At 60.0% G+C, this 23,111-nt stretch overlaps 1 protein-coding gene across 10 annotated transcripts in view; it reads right to left on the bottom strand.

Annotated features, from left to right (window-relative positions):
• The window catches only part of LOC100146156 (cystathionine beta-synthase-like protein), a 41,095-nt gene that overhangs the window by 15,564 nt on the left and 2,420 nt on the right, over positions 1 to 23,111 (bottom strand). For 3 of the 10 annotated variants that reach the window (XM_070252241.1, XM_070252237.1, XM_023630248.2), the window contains exons 1-14: positions 22,785 to 23,011; positions 19,485 to 19,701; positions 15,996 to 16,102; positions 13,815 to 13,949; positions 12,337 to 12,416; positions 12,112 to 12,246; positions 11,490 to 11,559; positions 10,180 to 10,271; positions 9,223 to 9,348; positions 8,487 to 8,571; positions 6,741 to 6,846; positions 4,354 to 4,431; positions 4,004 to 4,138; positions 3,200 to 3,308 (exon numbers count right to left, since the gene is read on the bottom strand). In XM_070252241.1, coding sequence (XP_070108342.1) covers positions 3,200 to 3,308; positions 4,004 to 4,138; positions 4,354 to 4,431; positions 6,741 to 6,846; positions 8,487 to 8,571; positions 9,223 to 9,348; positions 10,180 to 10,271; positions 11,490 to 11,559; positions 12,112 to 12,246; positions 12,337 to 12,416; positions 13,815 to 13,949; positions 15,996 to 16,102; positions 19,485 to 19,693 — 1,467 coding nt within the window. In that variant the 5' untranslated portion in view covers positions 19,694 to 19,701; positions 22,785 to 23,011. Of the gene's footprint in view, positions 1 to 3,199; positions 3,309 to 4,003; positions 4,139 to 4,353; positions 4,432 to 6,740; positions 6,847 to 8,486; positions 8,572 to 9,222; positions 9,349 to 10,179; positions 10,272 to 11,489; positions 11,560 to 12,111; positions 12,247 to 12,336; positions 12,417 to 13,814; positions 13,950 to 15,995; positions 16,103 to 19,484; positions 19,702 to 20,524; positions 20,742 to 22,784; positions 23,012 to 23,111 lie in introns of those variants that run through there. The other 7 variants (XM_023630247.2, XM_070252236.1, XM_023630246.2 and 4 more) reach the window with 4 other exon arrangements.

Genomic DNA, 23,111 nt, shown 5'->3' with positions numbered 1-23,111 from the left:
TGCAGTGCCTGGCCCAGCTCACACTCAGGAAAGACCCTGGGGATGTGGGCAGCAGGGAGGGGATTGACCCCAGGGCCCCTCTCTCGGCCCAACTGCATGGAAGTGGAAGTCACAGTGACCAGATGCCCAGAGGGAGGATGTCTGCTACTGGGGAGAGGCCGACGCGCCCCCAGTCTGTGTCTCCATCTTCGAGAAATAAGTCTGAGGAGGCCGCCCCGGTTCCAGCCTCCCTGCCCTCGGGAGGGTGTTCGTCTCACTCCCGGCATTTCACATGTCAGAGCACAGGCGGCAGTAGGTTCAGGTGAGGACAGAAACCATCCCCTCCTCTTAAACCTTCAATCAGGCTTAAGGTGACATCTCTGCAAGTCGAAGTCGTCTGAGGCCATAATTCATTTCCAGAGATCTTTCTGGTTTGGAGTGACGCAAAGGGCAAAGAAAGCAGTAGGCGGGGACAGAGGAAATGGAACGAGCTTTCCACTCCCCACCCAGCACTGTGAAGGGGATGCACACCGGCAGACCTGGGCAGCCTGGGACCCCACCCGCTCTCACCACTGGCCACAGTTCAAGGTCCTTAGACAGGTATTTACAGACGGAGGGCACGGGCAGTGAAGCCCTAGGCCACACCTGGTGTTAACAACCGTGTCAGGTCACCTGTTTCCTGTCCCTGGACCTGGAGAGTCCTCCGCCCCGTGGCCTTCCCTGCTTCAGTTCCCTGGGGAGGGTCAAGGGCTGGATGACCCCCTCCTGGGGGCGGTGAGGGCTGCCCATCAGACGTGGCTGCACAACCCCCAAGGTGACTTCCAAGCACAGTTAGCCCTGGAACCTGACTGGGCGCCCTTCCCATCTCAACCGTGGCGACGGGGGCGATGTCTCCATACAAAGCCATGCACTACAGGGCTGGGTGAAAGGTCAGCAGGCTTTACACAGTGTGATGACACATTTGGGAGTCAGAGGGCCATTGAGCCCGCACACAACGGCCTCAGTCTCTGGAGACCAGCTTCCCCCCAACGCTCGCTTTTATTACATCAGATGCTGGATGGGGTCAGAAGACCACAGGAGTCTAGATTTTTCCTGCCCCTGGGAGAAACACGGGGTGAGGAGAGCCACGGCTCCTGGGGACCTCCTTACGCCTCCCACTGCTGGGCGACCAGACCCCAAGGGGGCGGCAGGAAGGGCCCAGCCTGAGCAGGGTGGGTGTGCCCAGGAGACGGGACCCACCCGAGTTTATATGGTGGTGCCCAATTCTCCTGCGGGCAAGATCTGGAACAGGGAAGCCTGGGTTCCCCGCTGAAGGACATCTGTCTCCTCCATCCGCACCGGCCCCTCAGTGCCCAGAGCAGAGCAGGCACAGCATGGCCCCTGACACGTTTGGCCTAGCATCTCAGTGACAGGACATGGAAGACCCTGTGTTGAGAGCCCGGGGTCTTGACAACACCGGAGCCCAGCGGGGCCTAGGGGCTTGGCTATGCCCTGGAGGAAGGTGTCCCTGGAGGTGTGACTTGGCCTCTGATGCAGGTAGCAAAACACAGACTTGGGCGTCAGCTGTGGCCGCCAGCTCTGCCCTTTGGCCTTCAGCTCTGCCAGCTTGAAAACAAAACAGAAAATCGCAGCGCCCACCAGAGCAGAGACCTATCCCGGCAGAGAGGGGCAGCGGAGCCAGAGGAGGCCTGGTCCCGGGATGCGGGATGCAGGAGCGCAGGCTCAGGCCTTCCCTGAGGGAGGGGCCAGGCACACACGGTGGAGAATCAACACGAAGGCCAGAGACACAAGGGAACCAGACTCTGCCACGGAAAGGAAGGGACAGTGTGCATGCCTCGCTGTAGATGGGTCTCAACACCGTGCTGCGTGCAAGAAGCCAGGCAAGGGGTCCACACGTAGGGCTGTGTGCAGACACCGTCTACCGTGACAGGAAGCACATGAGTGTGCCCAGGGATGGGGTCAGGGAGGGGCGGAGGCTCAAGGGGCACGAGGAAGCCTTTGGGGCCACGGAGACGTTCACTCTTGAATGTGGTGATGGCTTCGTGGGTGTACATTCATGTCCAAATCAGGAGAGGCCGAGGGCCTCTCCCAGGGGGCTGCCAGGGCCGGGAGAGCAGGACCCGCCCCTGTCTTCTGTGGTCTCTCCAGCTGCAGGAGCTGGAGGAGAAGGGGTGAGGGGTCTGCAGGGACCACGCGAGAGGCAAGGGCAGCGGGGGTGGAGATGGTGAGAAATACATGGATTCTGGTGACATGTCAGCTGTGGGTGTGACGGGGAATGAGGAAAACCAAATTCCTTCCCAGATTTGGGCTCAACTCCTTAGCCTTCCTGATATGAAACAGCCAACAAGGGCCTGGCCCAGTGGCCAAGTGCTTAGTTCACACACTCTGTTTGAGCGGCCCGGGGTTCACAGGTTCAGATCCCGGGCACAGACCTGCACACTGCTCATCAGCCATGCTGTGGTGGCACCCCACATACAAAAGAGAGGAAGATGGCACAGATGTTAGCTCAGTGACAGTCTTCCTCACACACACACACACACAAAGCCAAAATAAGACCTAAAACACCCCAAACAGCCAACAAGCTGCCAATGCTGCTCACTGGCAGGTGGGAGGGGAATATGGTTATGAAATGTCAGGTGCCACTGGGAGAGTGTCCTGACTCCCCCACCCTCAGGGACACCAAGAGCAGCGTCCAGGTGGTTCTGCTCAGGCCCATCAGAGGGTGGCCACCATTGTCTCAGGATGACCAGGTGGTCTGACCAGCCCTGACACAGCAAGGGGTGACACCAGTATTTCCGGAACATTCTCGTTCTTACTAAATAATTAGGCATGCCAGGTATTCTTAAATGAACGCATGCCCTGGAAAAATTAGGGCCAAACGTTATGGAAACAATCACGCTGGCTGATGCCCCACATGGCTGAGAGGATGGTCCCCGGGCTGGGTTTGCTAATGACCCCCAGGGATTGCAGAAACACAGTGGATGCTGGTGAGCCCCCCCATGAGAGCCCCTCCCGACCTGGGCGCCTCCATTTGCAAAGTGGGGGTGGGTCCTCAGATTTATGGGTTTGATGGAGGTGTAGCCAGCATCAGCCTGCTGACACCCCACATGGTGCTGAAGGCTGGGGACACGGCCCCCTCGCATGGGAAGCACTGCGCCGTGCCTTCGAGGACAGAGCCGGATCTCAGGCACCCACGGCTCGAGCGGAACGGAGCCCGTACCTGTTGGAACTGCTTGTAGATGATTTTGCGGACCTCGTCCGATGGCCGAATCTTCCCAGCGAGCAGGGACGACAGCATGTTCCCAAGAGTCACCATCCCCAGGATCACCCTGCAGCAGGGGGCCGGGGGGCAGAGGGCAGGGGGCAGCGGTCACTGAAGGGGCCTCTCCCCAAACAGCAGAACACACCCACAGCCACGTTCCGCGTCCAAGCAAGGTCTTTGGCCAAACTCGGAACTAACTCCTCTGAGAATTCAGCAAGTATCTGCAGAGCGCCTCCATGCAGCGGGAGCACCGCGGGGACCAACGCCTGCCCCTGGAGCTGCCCCCAGCGTGTGGAGACAGTAAACTGAGTCCTTCGGGTATTTCCCTTCTGACAGATGTCAAGGGTGACCAGCCCACCGGTGTCCTGGGACACGGGACTTTCAGGGCTAGAACAGGGACGGTCCCAGGGAACCCACATGGTGGTCTCCCAGGCAGGCCTTCCTGTGTTGACAGCCTCAGAGTGAAGCCACTATCTACCGCCTGCGTCCTGCATGCACACAGCGAGTGCAGCAGGCCGGCACAGGGGCATAAGCCCTACGGGTCACTACGGCAGGCCCCCCGCCCCGCCAGTGCCCAGGGACAAGACATCCAATAGGCGGTCTCATGCAAGGACATCCTGATGCAAAGTGACCAGGGTCAGCCAGGCAGCTGTGGGGTCCACATGGCTGCCCTGCCCAGCATCGCTGACACAGAGGAGGGTGGAGCCCAGGTCCCAGCAGAGCCCAGTGGGCAGAGCTCGGATGGCGGTGCCCAACACTGACCCCGATTCATCGACCACGGGTGCCTGGTCGAAGCCCTTCTCGTGGAGAATCTCCATGGTGTGCTCACAGGTGACCGTGGGCAGCACCGTCAGCGGAGCCTGCAGACTCAGCTCCTGGACTCTGAGGTGCCACCACCTGAGGGAAGCGGGCAGGGCAGGGAGGGCCATGAACTGGGGGGCGGGAGTCAGGGACAAACACACTCACACACACAGGCAGCATCACAGAGGGGGACCGCGGGGATGACCCGTCAGGTGTGGGGCGCAGCACAGGGTCCCCAGGTCCCAGGGACGCGTGTCTGCAAACACCACAGGTGTTTCCAGGGTGGAACCTCTGCTCAGAGGCGTGCTCACCATGGCTTCTTCGTCAGGACATCTTCCTCCTTCAGGAAGCCCTTCTGCAGCATCCACTTGTCGCTCAGGAACTTGGACCTACAGGTGCCGGGGCCACCAGGACCCAGACAGAGGGTCTCACCACCACCTCTGCCCAGGCCGAGGGCACACTGTTCTCAGGGGAAGCCCAGCACTCCTCCCCGGACCCCGCAGGTCCAGCAGAGACCCCAAGCAGCTGGCTGGGGCTCCAGGGAGAGGCCTGGGAGCCAGACTCCAGAGAGACCCCAGCTGGGACCCGTGGGTCGATGGGGCACCTGGTCAGCCAGGGCACACAGGCCTGCAGCTGGATGGCTCAGAGCACTGAAGGTTCTGTCCAGGGACCTTTGCCATCAGGCCCCCCGGGGCTCCCTGGGCCTCTGCCCCAGCCCCGCTCGAGTCCACTCTGGCAGACGGAGCCTGTGCCACCTGGGGTCAAAGGACACCAGAGCAGGCCAGGGGACTGCCATGGCCCTACCCTAACAGGGTAAACCGAGGACCAAGGGAGTAGGGAGCAGAGAACCCACCACCAAGACATGCTGAGTGAGCACACAGTCATTCACGAACACACACGCCATCTCACACACCCACTCCATGTCTCACACACTCTCCATCTCTCATGCACACACTCCATCTCTCACACAATCTCCATCTCTCTTGCACTCTCCATCACTTACTCCATCTCTCACACTCACTCCATCTCACACACACTCCATCTCACACTCTCCATCTTATGCACTCTCCATCTCACACACTCCTTCCATCTCACACACTCATTGCATCTCTCACACACTCATTCCATCTCTCACACCCACTCCCTCTCTGTCACACTCTCCATCTTACACACTCTCCATGTCACACACTCATTCCATCTCACATACTCATTCCATCTCACACACTCATTCCATCTCTCAAATACTCATTCCATCTCACACACCCACTCCATCTCAGAAACACACTCTCAATCTCACACACTCCATCTCTCATACTCACTCCATCTCTCACAGCCACTCCATCCCAGACATACTCCATCTCTCATGCACACTCCATCTCTCACACCCACGCCATCTCATACACTCTCCATCTCACACACTCATTCCATCTCTCACAAACACACTCCATCTCTCAGTCATTCCAACTCTCACACACTCATTCCATCTCTCACACTCATTCCATCTCTCACACACACTCTCCATCTCTCACACACACACTCCATCTCTCACACATTCCAACTCTCACACACTCATTCCATCTCTTACACACACTCCATCTCTCACACTCATTCCAACTCTGACACACACTCATTCCATCTCTCACACCCACTCTCCATCTCACACACTCATTCCATCTCCCATGCACACCCCTACTCTATCTCTCACTCACACTCTATATCTCTCACATACACTCATTCCATCTCACATACAAACCACACTCATACCCACACTTTGTTACTCACTCACTCTCTCACACACACGTGTGCATGCACAGCAGGCCAGCTGAGCAAAAGGGGAAATGGGCATTCTCACGCACTGAGCAGGGTAGGCAGGAACCTAGCTCAGGGCAGCCTGGCGATGGGCACCCAGATGTGAATGCCTCCACCCTTGGGAACCCAACTTGGACCCCACCACCGAGGTCCCTGGAGACACGCAGCCCTGCAGCTGGTGCAGGCAGGAGGCAGCCCCGGGGGGCGGGGAGGGCAGGCGGGAGTAGGCCTTTAGGTCCTGGCCCCTACTGCCCCGAGGCCTTCTGCAGAGCTAGAGTCGCTCAGTTTCAGCCGGTAACCCCAGGCAGGGCCCTCACCCAGGGGACAGGAATTCACGGCAGGAGGCTGTGAGCTGCCACATGAGGAGCACAACCTGCGCTCCAGCGAGTTTGGACCTGAAGCGCACAGCGCTCGGCACCGGCAGACGCGAAGGGCCTCAGACGTCGGGCACACACATGTCACAGCAGGTTCTGAGGGGTCGCCGAAACCCCCGCTGGGCCCTCCTCGCCGGTGCAGGGGAAACCACCGAGCGAGTAGGGGTGGCAAGGAGGCGCGCTTAGGGTGGCGCCCCCTCCCCCTCCCTCGGCTGTGGCTCTCAGGGCAGGGGGGCTCGGGGCTGCGATGGAAGCAGAGCCGCCTGCACACGGGGCTCCACCAGGCACGTGCCCGCTGCCACCGCGAACGTGAGCTGCCTTTGAAATGCGGATCTTAGACCCAAGGGGACAAGGTTGGATGAAGAAATGAGCGCCCCAGCCTGGAGGGGCCCGGAGGGAAAAGCAGAGCTCCCAGACCCGCGGACCCCCACCCCGCCCTCCTTCTTGCTGTCGGATCTCAGGGAGCACAGAGGGAGCAGCGACAGCTCCGAGGACGGCGCAGGAGGGAGGCTCACATGTAGTTGCGAACCGAGTCGGGCAGGATCACCACGCAGCGCTGGCCCTCCTGCAGCTCCTGGGCGGCCTTCACGGCCCCGGCCATGGCACTGCCCGAACTGCCACCTGCCGAGGGGGTCGTGAGTCAGACTGCAGTGTGCGTGTGTGCACACGCATCTGCACGCACACCTGCACACCCGGACACGTGCTGGAGGGATCCGCGGGGAACCTGCTGCCGTGGCTGCCTCTGGAGGAGGCGCCGGGCTCCGTGCTGGGAGGACCCAGCTCCTCCCCATCCAGCTATGGGCCTCTCGTCCCCCTGAGTTTCATGTCTGCTCAGGATTTCATGACTAAACCCTCCCCAAGGAAACAGAGCCCCTGGAACCAACGGGACGCCGCTCAGTAGGGCGGGGCTGGTGCCCCCAGGAAAACGCCGCGAGACCCACCCAAGCACCAGGGAGCCCAGCACGGCCTCATGTCACTGACCGCCCACAGCCGCCCGCCAGGCAGACGACGCCCTTCCCCACTTTGCAGACCAGCCATCCCCGGCCCAGGAGCCCGGGTCAGAGGCAGAGGGACGGACCCCAAGAGGTGACTGTGCTCTGCCGTGCGCCTGCAGCCCCTCTGGGCCGCGCTAAGGAGGCGCGACGGAGCCGCCAAGAGTGCGCCCCGCAGGAAAAGGGGCCCTTCCTCCTAAATGGTGGAGGCGGGCCTGCTGCCAGCATCCACGCTCAGGCTCCATGCGCAGTGACGACGGGAAGCGGGGACACACCAGGAGCACCACACGGGCAACGACTACGAAGAACAAAGTTGCCTTTTCACGACAACATCCTTTTGGAAAGGTTTTTCCAATCACAGGGGCTGGTTTCCGATCTCTAAACTGGGGCTCGGCTGTCCAGGGACCCGGCCACGCTGAGGGCTGATTTCCTTCCATCTCCTCTGTCCCCACCCCCGAGGTGACACAACACGGAGCAAAGGCACATCTCAAATGACCTCCTGCTATATTCCCGCGGAGATTTAAAGCGGATTCGCTGTGCATCCTCTTGCACGCAAGTCCCCTGGATCGAGGTCGAGCCTCTTCCCTGTGGGGCCCGGACGGGCCTCGGGGCTCCCAGAGGAGGGAGAGTGCGTGGGCACATTGCCCGTCTCCTTCCGGCTCAGACGCCCGAGTGACCACACCCTCCAGCCTCTCCCACCCCAGTCCAGCCCCGGACCCCCGCGGATGGGGAGACCCCACCCCAAGGTCAGTGCTGGTCTTGACTGAAAACAACGTGTCCCAAGAGCATTGGCCTCACCCCAAAACCCACCGCACAGAGGCCCATGTTGCCAGGACAGTCCTGGGGGGGAGGCGGGGCCAACGCCACTCACCCCCAGCTCCAGGGCCCGCTCTGCAGGGGGGCCAAGGCCCCAGCAGCCTACTTCGTCTCTCAGGCTAGCAGGTCACAGACCCCAGCCCCCTCACATCTCCTGCTCTTTCCCTCTCAGGTCTGGGTGCCATGCCCCCCTCCCCAGAAAAGGTGTTACACATCAAAAACAGAGCATGTGCACCCCAGGGACCCCAGGAATATGGACCCTTCTCCTCCACACACTGGAGGGGCGTTCGATGCCCCTGCCCCATGGCCTCCTGCCCACACCAGTGCAGGTGACCCAGCCTCGAACTGGAGGAAAGGCAGGCCAACCTTATGAAGGGCCAGGGCAGATGGACAGCACCCTGTCTGTTCTCTGCACCCTGTTGCCACCCCACAACCCACCCGCCTGCCGCTCACCGCACAGCAGTCCCTCCTGCGAGATCAGCATTCGGGCGAAGGTGAAGGACTCCTCATCATTGCTCTTGAACCATTTGTCCACCACCTGCAGGCAGGACCCAGGGGACAGGCTCGGGAGTGGCTCGGGCAGCTGTGCGGTGGGGGTGGGGGCTCCACAGCCCACGTTTGCAACCTCACAGACGACCTTGGTCCAGGCAGCCGCGATCTTCCGTGGACACAGCCCCTCTTCTGGAATCCGGGACTCACGTACACAAACCCAGAACTCTACCTCTCCCTGTTGCAACACAGCAACTAAAACCACCGCACCCGCCCCTCTGCACTGCACGGCCTGGTGTCCCTGCAGGGTCCGCTGTAGGTCCCTCAGACCGAAGCACCCTTTAGGGTCCTTAAAAAGAGCCTGTCCTGGGTCGTTACTTCCCCCACCCTCCTGCTCACCTGCCCCACTGCCCGGCGCTCCCTCCCTCTGCAAGAGCCTGCCTTGTGCACAGGGCTGCACACTGGTCGCCAGCTGTCTCGGTGTCTTTGCTGAGCGGCGTCATGGCACCTACTCAGTACAGCACTGCCTGCTACCTAGTCTGGACCTTGCAGACTACGCTTCCTCTCCCTGCTGCCACAGCGCTCACTTCTCTGTTCCCACTCGGGAGGAAAGCTGGGCCGGCTGCCTGTGGTCAGGCGTGCCCTGAGGGCCGGCTGGTCACCGCACCCGCCCTGCAGAGGGAGCGCTCCGGCCACCCACCTTCCGGTCCAGCACCGTGGGGACGAAGTCATAGCCGATGCCCTCCACCTCGTAGGCCGTCTGCTCCGTCTGGTTCAGCTCCTCAGGCTCTGCCAGGATGGAGCCTACGGGATCCACCCCGATGACCTGCAGGGTGGGTGGGAGGAGGGATCAAGTCTGGCAAACGTCGCACCTGGACGCGCCTGGTGACCATCAGGGCGGCCAAGCCCGCCGCTAACAGGTGCCAGTTAACGATCTGCCCGAGGGATGCGGGCTTCATTCCCGGGCTTCGGGGGCAAGACTTGAAACCCAGAAACCCAGGCCCAGGCCCTGGGAGATCACAAGGTAAATGTCCAGCTCGGGGCACTCAGGGGATGCTGGGGGGAAGCGGCTTCCCAGGGGAGCTCCTCCTGTGCAGGGCACCCCAGGACAGCCCCGAGAGACCACCCTGGGGGACACCCGGAGTCGTGGGGACGAGAGGCGGTGCTGGCACTGAGCTCTTCCTGGATGGCACAGGAACCGTCAGAGGGAGAAGATGGGCCCAGCACATGAGCTGGGTATGACACAAGCCCTCCCAGGTCCACACTCAGCCTCAAATCCAGGCCCTTCCCCGACTCTCAAAGCCCCAGGTGGGCAGCCGCGGGACCTGAGCCTAAGAGCTTAGAGCTTCTGGAATGATCCTTGGAGGCCACTCAAATCCACTCTCCCAATCTGGGTCGGGGGTTCACTGGGTCCTTTATCTCCCAGGCAGGTGCAGATACACACCCTGTATAGGATTTGAGGCTGCCTAGGCAGAAACGTCAGGAACGAGCACTTTCAGCTCTAACGCAGAGTCCCCTCAGGGGGCCAACGCCAAGGACTCGATGACTGAGCCCCAGCCGCAGTTCAAGCCACAGGTGGGCAGTGCAGGCCGTCCAGCCTGCCTCTCCTGGGCAGGGCCGCGTGCCTCCCCCGGCCCCCGCCACCCCGCTCACTCACTCTGCATCCAGGGCACTTCTCCTTTAGCTTCCTGCCAATGCCCGTAATGGTGCCGCCCGTGCCCGCTGAGATCACCAGCATGTCCACCTTCCCTGTTGGGAGGAGAGCCCATCAGGGAGAACACTCTCGGGCTGGAACCTGGCCGGCCCACCACTCTTAATAATAACTGAAAACATGCTCAACCAAAATGAAGGCAAGTTACCAAAAAGTTCAAAATATAAACTATTCTCAGAGGTCAACAGCCTCTCATCACAGTCCTTTATCTCTAAAAAGTGTTCACAGTGACAGGGACCCAGTGACTTGCACTGAGTCTTTTCTCAATGACATGCAGCCACCGAAATCCTCCTGGTTTGCTATGGATCCACAGAGCCCGTCCAGAGGCGTGGTGGCACAGGGACAGGGCACAGGTGGCTCAGGGACGAGCCGGGCTCTTCGCTGTGCACCATCTTAGGCTGTTCGGTTTTGGACGATGGGATTAAGTGCACTGAATTATCAAGGGAAACACACTCAGGCACTCGGGCTCGGCTCGGAAACCATCCTGCTCTCCGATTGCAGGGCGCCAGCTCGGCCTCCTGCAGACAGGTCGGCGTGGCACCTGTGCCGGGCAGAGGCTGTGCCAAAGGGAGGAATTCTCACACATGAAGCCCGGGGCAGCAGATGCCTGGACTTTGCCGCCTGGCTTCCGGGCGAGGAATGAGCCTGCACTTCGGGGCAGCACCAGGCTCCAAACAGTTGCCAACCCCAGCAACTTCTGCCTAAAATCTCCCAGGGAAACAGCCTGTCCAAGAACATCACGACCCCGAGGGCCGGGGCACCCGAGGTGAGGAAAGGCTCCCAAGAGACGCAAGTCCACACAGAGAGTCAGCCAGTCGCTGACGTCACCACCCCGGTTCTGGAGACGAGAAAACCCGAAGGCTGAATTCAGCGCCCAGGTTGGGGCTTGACGCCGAGGGCCGTTCAGTAACTAAAGCCCTGGCTGCGAGCCCAGCACCAGCCTGGACCACCTCGCACCCTGCACTCGGGGGTCCCACGGGTCTGCAGGACAGTCTGCTGGGAAAATCAATACGACCGAATGGTACGTTTGGTGTTACAGGAGAGGCCAGGCAAAGTCCAAGAGAGCACAACAGAGGGAGGAAACTGCTCTAGGGAAACGTTCTACAGAGCATTTCCCAGAGAGCGGACATCGGAGCTGGGTTTGGAAGGATGAATTAGGAGTTTACCAAGGAGGGGGTAAGTGACTTGTGCTCTCCCAGGCAATCAGGGATTGATGCAGGCAAGATGGACAGAGGGGTTAAGACAGAAATACACACCGTCACACTGCTGCAGGATCTCCTCAGCAGTGGTGTCGTAGTGAGCAAGGGGGTTGCTGGCGTTGCGGTACTGTGCAGAAAGAGAGCAAAGAGGTCATGAGGGAGGTGAAATACACTGACCCGGCAGCAGCCCCAGGACAGCAGGCAAACAGCTCAGTGCAGGCCGCAGGGGGCCCAGCAGCTCAGGGAGAGGGGCCAACGGCACAGGCAGTTTCAGGACCCTCAGCAGGTGCAGAGCATTAAACCCAGCTCCAGCTCTCCAGAAGATGCGATTCCAGAATTAGCCCAGAAGTGAAATGGGTGAGACAGAAGAGCTTCCGGTAGAAAGGTTTCTATGCATCTTATGCCTGTAGAGAGCTTTAGGGCCTCTGCAAAGGGCAGGCCCAGCCAGCATGCTGAACTGAGCCCGCGGAGGCTGGCACGGACAGAGAGAGCCACGGGCTCAGCCCATCCCGCCAGCTGCATGCCAGAGGACCTGACCCGGCCAGGAGAAGCCAGCGCCCACGTGCCTGAGCACCAGTCACTTCTGCAGCCCCAATCCTGGAGAGGCGGCCCCACCCCCAAACGCCGACAGAGATCCCGCTGGTAATGCCCACATTGTCCCCCAGGCCCCGAGCCTCACCTGGTCCAGGATGTGAGAATTGGGGATGTCGTTCTTCAGCCTCCACGCCACACCCACGTGCGACTCAGGGGAGTCGAATCTGGCGTTGGTGGGCGTCCGCACAATCTTGGCCCCCAGGGCCCGCAGGACGTCCACCTGCAGAGGAAGCCGCTGCGTTCATCCGCCTGCCAGGCTGCTGCTCAGGGGCAGGGGTCCCTGGGAGACGGCACCGCCCGGCCCGCCTACCTTCTCCATGCTCATCTTCTCCGGCATCACGATGATGCAGCGGTAACCCTTCACAGCGGCAGCCAGGGCCAGCCCGATCCCTGGGGACAGCACACAGGGTAAGGGGGACCACGGAACCCCTGGATCCTGCCCCGTGCACCTGCAGCCCTGCCCCCAGCTGTGAAGGCCCTGGGAGATGGCCCTGCAAGATCCCAGAAATGCCCACGTCATCCCCTTCTGCCCCCCAGTGAGGGGAGGAGAGAGAATGCTGGAGGTAGAAACAAAGAGGTGAGTGAGCTCAGAGAGGAGAGGCAGAGGGGAGAACGCAGGTGGACTCCAATTCCTCCAGCTGTGGCTGGCTCCAGGCCGGGTCCTGAGCACTGCAGGAGATGATGAAACCCACACAACGAGAGCAATAAGAGCCAACACGGTGGAGCTCACTGTGAAAATGCAGGATCCTTCGAGAGACCGAATGAACCTGAGGGGGTTAGATGTCAGCAAGGCTGCCACTCCCACCACGGCCCAGAGGGCACAGGCCCGAGGTGCCTCCTCCCTGGTTCCAGAGGGGTCAGGGCCACCATCCAGAGACAGCGTGCTGGGCCCAAGAGCATGGCTGTCAAGCCTGGAGTCCTAATGGAGTCCGCCCGCTGGGTTCCACACTCGCTTGGGACCTGTCGCTCCTTCACTTCTGAAATGGGAACGTCCATCATGCCTGTCCCGCCACCGTACGTTGGAAGCACATAACTTGTCCTGTCTCCCGGGTTTCCACCTCAAGGGGAATTCCACCCAGGATGAATGGCGCCTCCAGTCTCACCCCTCTGATGGAGATGAGATTTAGATGAGATTGTGGACTTAGAGTAGATGCCGGAATGGGGTAGGACCTTTCGGGGCTGTTGAGATGGGAGTGAGTGTATTTCGCATGAGAGAAGGACAGGAACTCAGGGGGCTAGACGGCAGAGTGTTATGGACAGAACTGTGTCCCCCAAATTCATATGCTGGAGTCCTAACCCCAGCACCCCAGTGTCACTGCATCTGGAGACAGTCTTTGAAGAGGCGATCAAGGTTACATGAGATCATACGGGGGGCCCTAATCCCATATGTCTGGTGTCCTCGTAAGAAGAGACCAGGACACACACACACAGAGGGATGACCAGGTGAGGAGGCAGGGAGAAGACGGCGTCTACAAGGAGAGGCCTCAGGAGACACCTGGACGGCGGACTCCAGGCCCCAGAACCGTGAGAGAACCAGTCTCTCTGGTTGGCTGAGCCCCCAGGCTGTGGCAGTTGCCACCTCCGCTCTGGGACACGAAGACACACTTTCAGTCCCAGCGTAGCTGCTCGTGAAGACCCCAACATCATCGACGCAGGCCTGGGTGGCAAGACGGCAGGGAGGCGGGCTCCTGCACACCAGGGGCTGAGGAAGCTGCCAGGAAGGAGGCCAGCGCACGCGGCAGCAGGTCACCCCAGGCCAGGGGACCTCCTGGCTTGTTCAGCACCCACCTGTGTTCCCGGATGTCGGCTCGATGATCGTGTCCCCAGGCTTCAGAATCCCAGCCCGCTCGGCGTCCTCGATCATCCTCACGGCAATGCGGTCCTTCACACTCCCGCCCGGGTTGAAGAACTCGCACTTGGCCACTGGGAGCCAGAGAGGAATCACGAGGAGGAAGAGGCCGTGAGCCCAGACTGGTCCTGCTCTCCCTCCCCAGGACCTGACGCCCCCCGGGAGGCAGAGACAGGCCGGGTCTTTCTGGTTCTGTAAATCGTCCCCTCTCCATTGCCACCTCCCACCTGCACCTACACGAGGGTGCTCGCCCCTCGGAGCCTCTCCCACCCGCCCATCCCACCTGCCTTGGACCACGTGGCAACTCCGAGTGGATGACACAGAAGCATCCCAAGGAGCCCCCGCTGGGTGGATGGATCAGAACCCCCCTCCCGAGGGGCAGCCCAGTCCCAACAGTGACTTGTTGGCGTGAAAGGGCCGCTGAGTTGAGCCCCTGAATGCGGGGCAGGTGGCCCAGCCATACCCAACGGCCCTGCCAACGACTTGATGTCCTGCAGCCACGGCCCCTGGATCACAGCTCCTGACCGGGACCTGCACACCCTGCAGGCCTCCTCCCATCGTCCTCCTCCCCTGGGACAAAGGCCCAGTGACACGGGGCTCTCTGTTCTCCCCGACCTGGCCGACGAGACATCCTCTCCTGGGCCAAGGCCTTTGCTTCTGTCTTTCCTTGTGGGAGGATGCCCTCCCATCCCTTAGAAAGATGCCGTGTTTGTAAAGGGGGAGACACTGCATCCCACGAGACTGGGAGGACCCAGGGCCGGCCAACAGCAAAGGAAAACCACCTCCCTCCTAGTTCGTCCTCGTTTCTGAAATCCCACCACTGGACAGACTTTCTCTCCCAGAAGCAGGAGAGGGCCCGGCGGGGACAGTGTGCATGTGTGCACATGTGTGTGGGCTCCCCAGTGCCTGACCCCTCAGCAGGACCCACGCCCAGGACCTTTCCAGCTCCCACACTGGAAAGACTTAGTCAGACAATTCTGGCTCTCCCCTGGGAAGGCCAGCATGCAGCCGGGATCTGCGCTGACCTGTCTGAGCCTTGGTTTGTCCATCTGTAAAATGGAAACACTGACACCTACTTCAGGGGCTACTGCCAAGCTGATGCAGCAGGCCAACCCCACTGGGCACTAGTTAATGGTCTCTACTATCTGATAAATAGCACAGAGCAGGCGCCCCTGGGCTGGGATGGTCTCCTGGGGCCATTCATGCAGTCTGCGTGTCCAGCCGTGCCGGGGGGTGTGGACTGCTCATTGCTTCTCAGAAGAGTCTCTCTCCAGAGGTTTGGGGGGATCATCTGAGGATGATGCCCCAGGGGAACCAGCCATCATGGCCGTAGCCCTCCCCCCAGTGGTGCCACTCCCAACAAGCTGACCCTGAGGGCCTGCTCATGCCCACCCCACGCTCTTCTGGTCTGTCCCCTCCAGCTCACTTTGCCCAGCCCACTACTCCTGCTCCTCCTCTGTGGCCTCTTCACCTGCCACTTCCTCTGTGACAAAGTTGAAGTCTACTGGGGCTCCGTGTCGGTGAAGAAACCCCCCACCCTCTGTGTTCCCGGAAACAGCTTCCTGCAAAGAAGCCCCTTCCCCATATGACTGAGGTAAGATTCCCAGGTGACCCCCTTGTTCACCTAGGACAAGGCCAGACACCCCCCCAAATTCCCATTCTTTGTCTCATAAGTGACAGATGACCTCTCTGTGCCCACAAAATGAGCGGAACAGAGATAACCACTTCTGCCCAGCGGATGCCTGAGACCATCCCGTGGTCCCACAGCCCGGCAGGAGCTGGTCTATCCTCCCCAGAGAAGTCTAAGGTGGAACAGCCGCTCCTCGGGTCTGGGGTCCCCCTCCTGCCACAGCTGAGTAGGGCCAGTCTCCTCCGCCTCCCGGGTCTGGAACGCTCTCTCCTTCATCCTGGGCACGGTTCACGGGAAACCTGGTCCCAGAGCGGCCAGCTCAGTCACCCTGTCGGATCATTTTCGGATCGTACCTGATGTGTCTCAGTCCTTCATTAACCAGCTTGTTTCCTGGCCTCTCTGCCCCCAGGAGGGTCTGAGGGGCCCCCGCCACCCAGGCCCATTGAGTCGCTGCTGGGCCAAGGGTAGGACAGAGGATCCCGGTACTCACGGAGCTCACACTTCAGGCCAAACTTCTTCCGGATCTTATTGATTTTCACCATGGGGGTATCCCCAATGTTCTGCAGGATATCTGGCAAGATTTTAGGGGCTTTTGTCCTAAAACGGAGGAATCTATGATTATTCAGATAACAAATGAAAACAGGACCAGCCTTGGCTGTCCAGCGCATTGTTTCAAATGAATCAAGAAATAAATCAAAGAACTGGCTTTGATGTGGGAGCTGAGTGGTGAGGACACACACCTACACATGGATGGAAGGTCACAGTCACATTCGCACACACACGTGCGCGTGAGCACGGGAGCGCGCCTGGAAACCTACGGAAACGAGCAGCGTCTGCAGCTCAGGTGACGCAGCCACACCGACGCTGTTCCCCAGGTTTGAAAATGCATTGTGGTCACTTAGGACGTTATCGGGGGCAGCTGGGTGATCAGGGCACAGGACTTATTATTTCTGCAACTTCTGGTGAGTGTTAAATTATTTCCAAACAAAAAAAGGTAAACTAAATGAACACTGACTTCAGGACAACAGGCCCCGGTCCGTCCATGTGTGACCTCCAATTCCTCTCAGCTGTCAGCACCTAAGCCCTGGGATGTCCCACTTCTTTGATGGAAAAACTGGTGGCAACCCCAGGGCAGAGACCCTTCAGACTGTGTGGTCACCAGGCAGTGACGGGGGCTGCAGAGAGCCGCCCAGATGCGTGGCCTCACTCGGAAAGGGTGGGACACGGACGGTGTGAACAAACACCCTGCCCGGGGTCACTGTGGCCCTTGGGGTCAGGGTCAGGACAAAGCCGGGGTGGGGGGGCCTCCAGGGTCACAGTGGGCTTCCTCCTCACGGGCCGTCTCCCTCACATTCCAGTGACCAGTCCCCTCCCCCCAGGTTCCTCCACCCGACAAGCTGGGGGCAGGTGACAGGTGAGGGTGGGACAGCTGCAGCTGGGCAGCATCTTATGTGTGTGCGACTGTGACACGGGCATTTCCTGAATGGCCCCCATGAAGTTTCCTCTGTCATCACCCTCAGGGACCGCTGTCAATTCCACACTCTCTCCCCGTCTGTGCCAAGGATGCGCTCACCAAACATTCATCTGGGAAGATGCACAACTGACCTGCGTTTCAGGACAGGCCATAGCTTCTCAGCCCCCTGATTTCTCAGTTACCTTTCCGCGGTTCTCAAACTCGAGGGAACCCCAGTCTCCGGCACAGGAACCCATTAACCCCTTAACCCGGCAGCCTCCTTGCGCAACCCCTAAGGTGGTGATCCAGCTCCCCTGGGCCCTGCGGCAGCTAGGGAACACTGCATTCCACCCCTCGGCCCACATAGGTGGCTACACGCAGAGCTGGAATCCACTGCATCCTTCCAAGGTAGCGAGGAGCTAAAGGGACACCCCAAGGCACGCTGGAGGCAGGCTTGGCAAAGAGAGCTGCAGGATGGGATGGTAGGGGGAACGGAGAGCCTGGGCCTGGGGCGAAGGGCTCCTGACCCCAGCCCTGGAGGGAGGCCAGGCCCTCGGCGTGACACCTGGGTTGATTCATCAACTAGATTAAGCCGCGGCAGGACACCTGTGGGGCAGTAACCCAGGGCTGGCAGGTGGCTGCAGAGCAGGGCATGGAGAAGTCTGGGGTCTTCACTGAGCACCGGGCCTTGGGGGCGGCCACCTGAGAAGCTGGCCCGAGGTGCTCAGGGCAGCAGCCCCAGGAAGGAACTTACCAGGGAGGGGCCCGGAGTCAGCTTACCTCCACTGTGATTACTTTCACAGCCCAGGAGGCCTCGGGAGGCCGACCCCACAGCATCTTAGAACAAACCCAAACTCCTGACCAGGGACGGGGCCCTGCCTGGCCCTCCCCCTCCACAGCCCCTCCTCTCTGCTGCTTCCACTCTGGTCCTCTTTCTAAACCCACCCTCCCTCGGAACTCGCTGGAGTTCCCTCCCCCCAATATCCACACAGCTGCAGCCTTCCGCCTCTCCAGGTACCAGTTCTGAGGCCGTCCCCAGGCTGCCAGGCCCGTCACTGCTCCCACCATCAGGCTCCCTACGACCAGCTCCTGCAGGGGACCTTGGTCTAGTGTCCTCCTCACAGATGAGCCTGAGCCCAGCTCCCTGAGAACCGCGTGCCTGAACCGGGACACGCGCTTCCTAGATGGAACAGCAACCCCTGCAGAGCTTTCTAGAGGGCTAATTCCACCACTCTGTGAAGGGAAGATGCAACAGGATTTATGACCTGGATAGGATAGTGTGTTTCCAGCCCAGGCCCGAGGGTTAGAAGCTCACGGGAGCCCTGGGGGATCTGGGTCTCTTCTCGACCCACCCCAACTCCAGCAGCCACACCTCAGCCTCCCACAGGCTTTCCGCCCACTGCTCCCATTTGTTTCGGAGTGACGGCTCACCCCGCCCGCCTGGCAGCCGACTGGGCCTCCTGAGCTGCCGGCACCCGGAGGCATTTAATGTTCGGAGCGTCTGGATGTGCAGACCTTCATTCCTATTACGGGCCCACTGAGGAGCGCACCCCCCTCCCCGCTCCCAGACTGGATGTTAAAATCAATGATCGTAAACGCGGCAGAGCAGTGTATACGGAGTAAGAGTCAGACATCCAAAAGGCATGTTCTTTGACTCCTTCGTCCTACTTCTGGGAGATTATTCTAAGGAAATCAAGATCATCCTAAGACTTGGCGAGCGTGGTTTGAGTTTCACGATGATCAGGCATTTGTGTCTTTTTTGCCTCCCCGCGATCGATCTCCTGCACCTGGAACATGGCCCAACGATGGCAGGTGATCAATCAAGTCGTTGATGCACCGACAAAACGGACATGGTGTTTCCTACTGCAGTTCACAAGGAGAGAACTGCAAACATCTAAATGCCCAACAGATGCCTTAAGAGTTAGTTTATTCACCCAACAGTCTCTGTGCAACCACGAAAAGAGCCCACCATAGAAAAGTATTTCCTGCCCAGGAGAATGGTTACGACCTAGAGTTATGTAGAGAAGTGCAGGCATGAGGCTAATTACTGAAAACACGAGCACACACCTCAAACGTGAGCGTGCAGCCAGACACTCTGGATTGGAAATCTCACCCCTACTCATCACTCAAAGTGTGTGACCTGGGCACATCCGTCTACTGATTCAGCATCTGCTCTTTTTAGGCGCTGACCTAGGTGCTGGCCACAGGCACACAAGCCCTGGCCTCTCTGGGCCTTGGTCAACTCATCTGTAAAGATCCTCGCGCCAGGTCACCACCCACCCAGAGTGATTACAAGGAGTGGGGCACACCCCAAGTCCACCCGGCCGTGTGGCCTCCATATAACAAACTCTTCCCCTGCAGGTAAGGGATGGACCGTGTCAGGATCATAAACCAGGGACTTGCGAGGCAGTGTGGTGATGTGGAGGGTCACACCCCAGGTCTACCTAGCTATGTGGCCTCCAGGTAACAAACTCTTCCCCTCCAGGTAAGAGATGGACCATCTTAGGATCATAAACAGGGACTTACGAGGGAGCATGGTGATGCGGTGAGTCAGCAATCAGGCTTCCCAGCTGCCAGGAGCACCTGCTGGGGGCATCTGGGCGGATCCACAGGCACTCGTTGGCTTCCTTGTCCTCTGGGGGCTCCTCCTCCAGGCCCCCTTTCCCCGAGTGCACCCCTGAGAGGTGGGGGCATTCTGAACACCCTTCTTCAGCTTGGGATGTCTTGGAAAGCATGCTGGGATCTGTCAAAGGGAGGGGGTGGAGATGTCAGTTTAGCTCACCTCAAACAGTGCCAAGGAGTCTGCTCTGATGTGGTTGCATCCAGGGAATTCTGCTCAGCCACCCCCTCTGAGTCGGGGGCTCCACTCATTCAAAGAGCTCAGCAAGAACAGGCATAAAACGTAGGCACCAGCTGTGGTCGACAAGAGTTTAGGGGTTTCTCAAAAGGCTAAACACAGAACTACCATGAGACTCAGCAATTCCCCTCCCTTGATTGTAGTGATCTTTTCACCATATATAGAAAAACCAAGTTGGACATCTTACATCATACCATTTTTATATGGCAAAGATATCTCACTAAACTAGTTTTAAAAAGACTACATTTATATGATAGAAATAATAAGAGGGAAATGGAAATATAATAAATATATTTTCACCCTAAAAAATAAAAGGAATGAAGTTTTGATATATGCTACCACACGTGTGGGCCTCGAAAAGGTTCTGCTTAGTGAAATAAGCCAGACCCAGAAGGACACATACTGTATGATTCCACCTACATGAGGTCCTGGATTCATAGATGGGAAGTAGAATCGAGATCACCAGCAGCTGGGGTGGGGGGTCACTGTCGAATGGGTACAGTCTTTGTTAGAGATGATAGAAAGTTTTGGCTACAGATAATGCTGACGGCTGCACACTGTGAGTGTACTTAACCCTACTTACATATGGTTAGCATGATAAATTGTGCGTTACGCCTATTTTATCGCAATTTTTAAAAATCATGTGGAACCTTAAAATAGATGAGACAGGAAACAAATCAAAACAAGGAAAGAAAAGGCGGGCCCATACTCAACGGTGAGGCTGCAGCCCTGCCGCTGCGTCCAGACAGCACCGGCCGCTCTTCGGAAAGACCCTGTGCTGCCTCCTCCGACCCCACCCTGGAAGGAAGGCCAGGCCACCGCTAAACGCAGCCACCACTCTCGGACCGAGGACTGCAATTCACCCCAGTTCAGACTCGGGAAGGAGACGCGACAACTGAATGTAATGAGGCCCCCTGGACGGAATCCTGGAGCGGAAAGAGGATAAAGGAAACTGAGGAAATCTGAGCAAGGATGGACTTCAGTTAACAGTAGCGAGCAGTAATTGTAGCAGAGGTGGCACATTCATACAAGACGTTAAAACTCGGGGCAACTGTGTGTGAGGGGCAAGGATGTGGGAATCCTCTGTACTACCTTCTCAATTTTTCTGTAAATCTAAAAACTCTCTAAAAGACAAAAAAATAAAGACTCTAGAGCCCTGTGAGCTTGGAGGAGCTCCTGCTGGGGGAGGTGGCTCAGGGTGTTCTCCAAGGGCAGCGCCCATGCCGACCCTGGAAGCAGGAGGGACCCCAGCCCCAGCCTTGTACCTCCTCTGCTCCCCAGGACACTTCGGAGGCACTTTTGCTGTGAAAAGGTCGAGCAGCCCAGGCGGATGGAGGCGGCCCCAGCTGGTTCCCCTTCTTCAAGCGCGGGTGACCAGATGCAGACCAGCGCCCACAGATGACCACAGATGCCCAGGCCAGAGCCTGTCCACAGGGAGGCAGCGACCTCCCTACCCTTTGCCATTTGCACCCCTTCCAAATTCACCAGGCTCTCCGGGCGAATCTAGCCTCCCAGCCTTTCTGCCCCACAGACAGCCTTTCTGTCCTAGAGTGGGGATTCTTTCTGGTCTGGGATCACGCTCTTCTTTTTCAGAGGTTCGGGTCCCCCTGAAGCCATGCAAGGATGTCCCGCGGCCTTCTCCTCCGCCCTTTTAAAGGGCTCCACCCTAAGCGGAACAGCGACTTCTCTCCGGGTGCGCCCGGGTGGCCCGCAGGGAGGGGCTTCTCTCATCCCGCAAAGCCCCCTCGTCCAACGCCTCCCTCCCCATCCGAGGCCTGCAACCCCCACCCCAACCCCCGCCAGAATCCCGCGTAGCCGGGCCCAGTAGACGCGGCACCCGCGCGCCTCCTTTTTGGCTACTTGCCTCGCCGCACGCAAACTCCGGCAAGGTAAGGGGCAGCTGGGAACACAGGTCGCAGCCGACTCAGTCTCGCAAGAACACAAAGGCACTCGGTGGGACGCTCGCACGGCGACCCGGTTGCGAACCCGGGGGCTCCGGCCCGCCGGGCCGGGCTCGGCTCTCCCGGGCCACAGCGCCTGGCGGGCGGACGCACGTGCGTCCCGGGAAGGTGGCCTCACCTGGCGCCGCCCGGCTGGCTCCGGCCGCGCCTTCAACCGCAAGACCCTGCTGGGGTCACGACGCCGCCAAGGGCACGCTGCCCCCTGCACGCCCGCACCCGCCCGCCGAGAGGGTTAGGTTAGGGCCGGAGGTGCGGACGGTAGCACTCCTCTTACAAGGCGGGAGGTTTTCGGCGGCAGATCGAGACCCTGCAGTCGATCTGGACACCGCTGGGGTCACCCGGCTTCGGGAGGGGCACTTTGGGTCACCCCCAGCTGATCCTGGGGAGGCTGAAACTTTTGCGCTCCCGCCCCTCCCCCACAGCCCCCTCCAGCTCCCCAGCTCAGCTGAGCCTCGCCTCGCCCAGGGTTCAGAGATGTGGGGGATCGCAGGGCACCTTCCCTTCACCCCCTGAGAACGTGCCCGGGACAGGGCCCCGCGTGCCCTGCGCCCCTTTTCCCCACGGCCACCCACCTCGCGTGCCGCTCGCCCAACTCCGTCAATGTTTACCCTCACCCCATTCAAGAGGCGGGAAAGAGCAATTAGCGAAACGGCCACTTCCCATCCAAAATGCAGCGAAAATTCAAAGATTGGCGCATCTCCCAAAGAATTCCCTCCCCGGGTCCCAGCTGGACGCTCCCGCTCGCAGCGCTCCAGGACCGCTCCGCAGCCGCGGGGGTTGGAGTGGGGGCCGGGGCCACGTGGGCGCTGAACCTCCGGCTTCAGGACCATCTGGATGCGCTGGAGGGGGAGGGTCCGGGGCGCGGGGGGCGCCGGCTCAGCTCCGCGGCGTCCACAGGCAGATGATGCAACTCCGGGGGAGGAGTGGGGCGACCCGGGAACCCACGGCCGGACCCCAGCCCGACTCCTCCGCCCAGGACGGCGTGGGTCTCGGCCCAGGGGTGCTCACCTGGACAGACACGCTGGAAAGGGGCGGGCCTGGCGCGTCCGGGCGCGGGGAGCTGAACCCTCAACAGTTGCGGGCAGAGAAAAGACCCCCGGACCCGCCGGCCTGGCGGGGACCCAGCGGCCGAGACAGGGCGGAAGGCGATTGGCCGAAATACGGGGGCGGAGGGTCGGCGCCGGCCAATCCCGGGATGCTGAGCGCCCTGCCCGCCGCAGCTCTCGTCCCGCCCCCGAGCTGCCCCACCCCCGCCTGCCGCGCCCCTCTGCCCAGCTGCCGGCCGCCCCGCCCCCCAGCCCATAACAACCCCTGGACCCCGCCCGGGTTACTTTG

The sequence above is a fragment of the Equus caballus genome, chromosome 26 (assembly GCF_041296265.1).
Source record: "Equus caballus isolate H_3958 breed thoroughbred chromosome 26, TB-T2T, whole genome shotgun sequence".
NCBI classification, from domain to species: Eukaryota; Metazoa; Chordata; class Mammalia; order Perissodactyla; family Equidae; genus Equus; species Equus caballus.
Note: the sequence above shows the minus strand (reverse complement) of the source record. Positions and strands in the feature narration are given on the sequence as shown.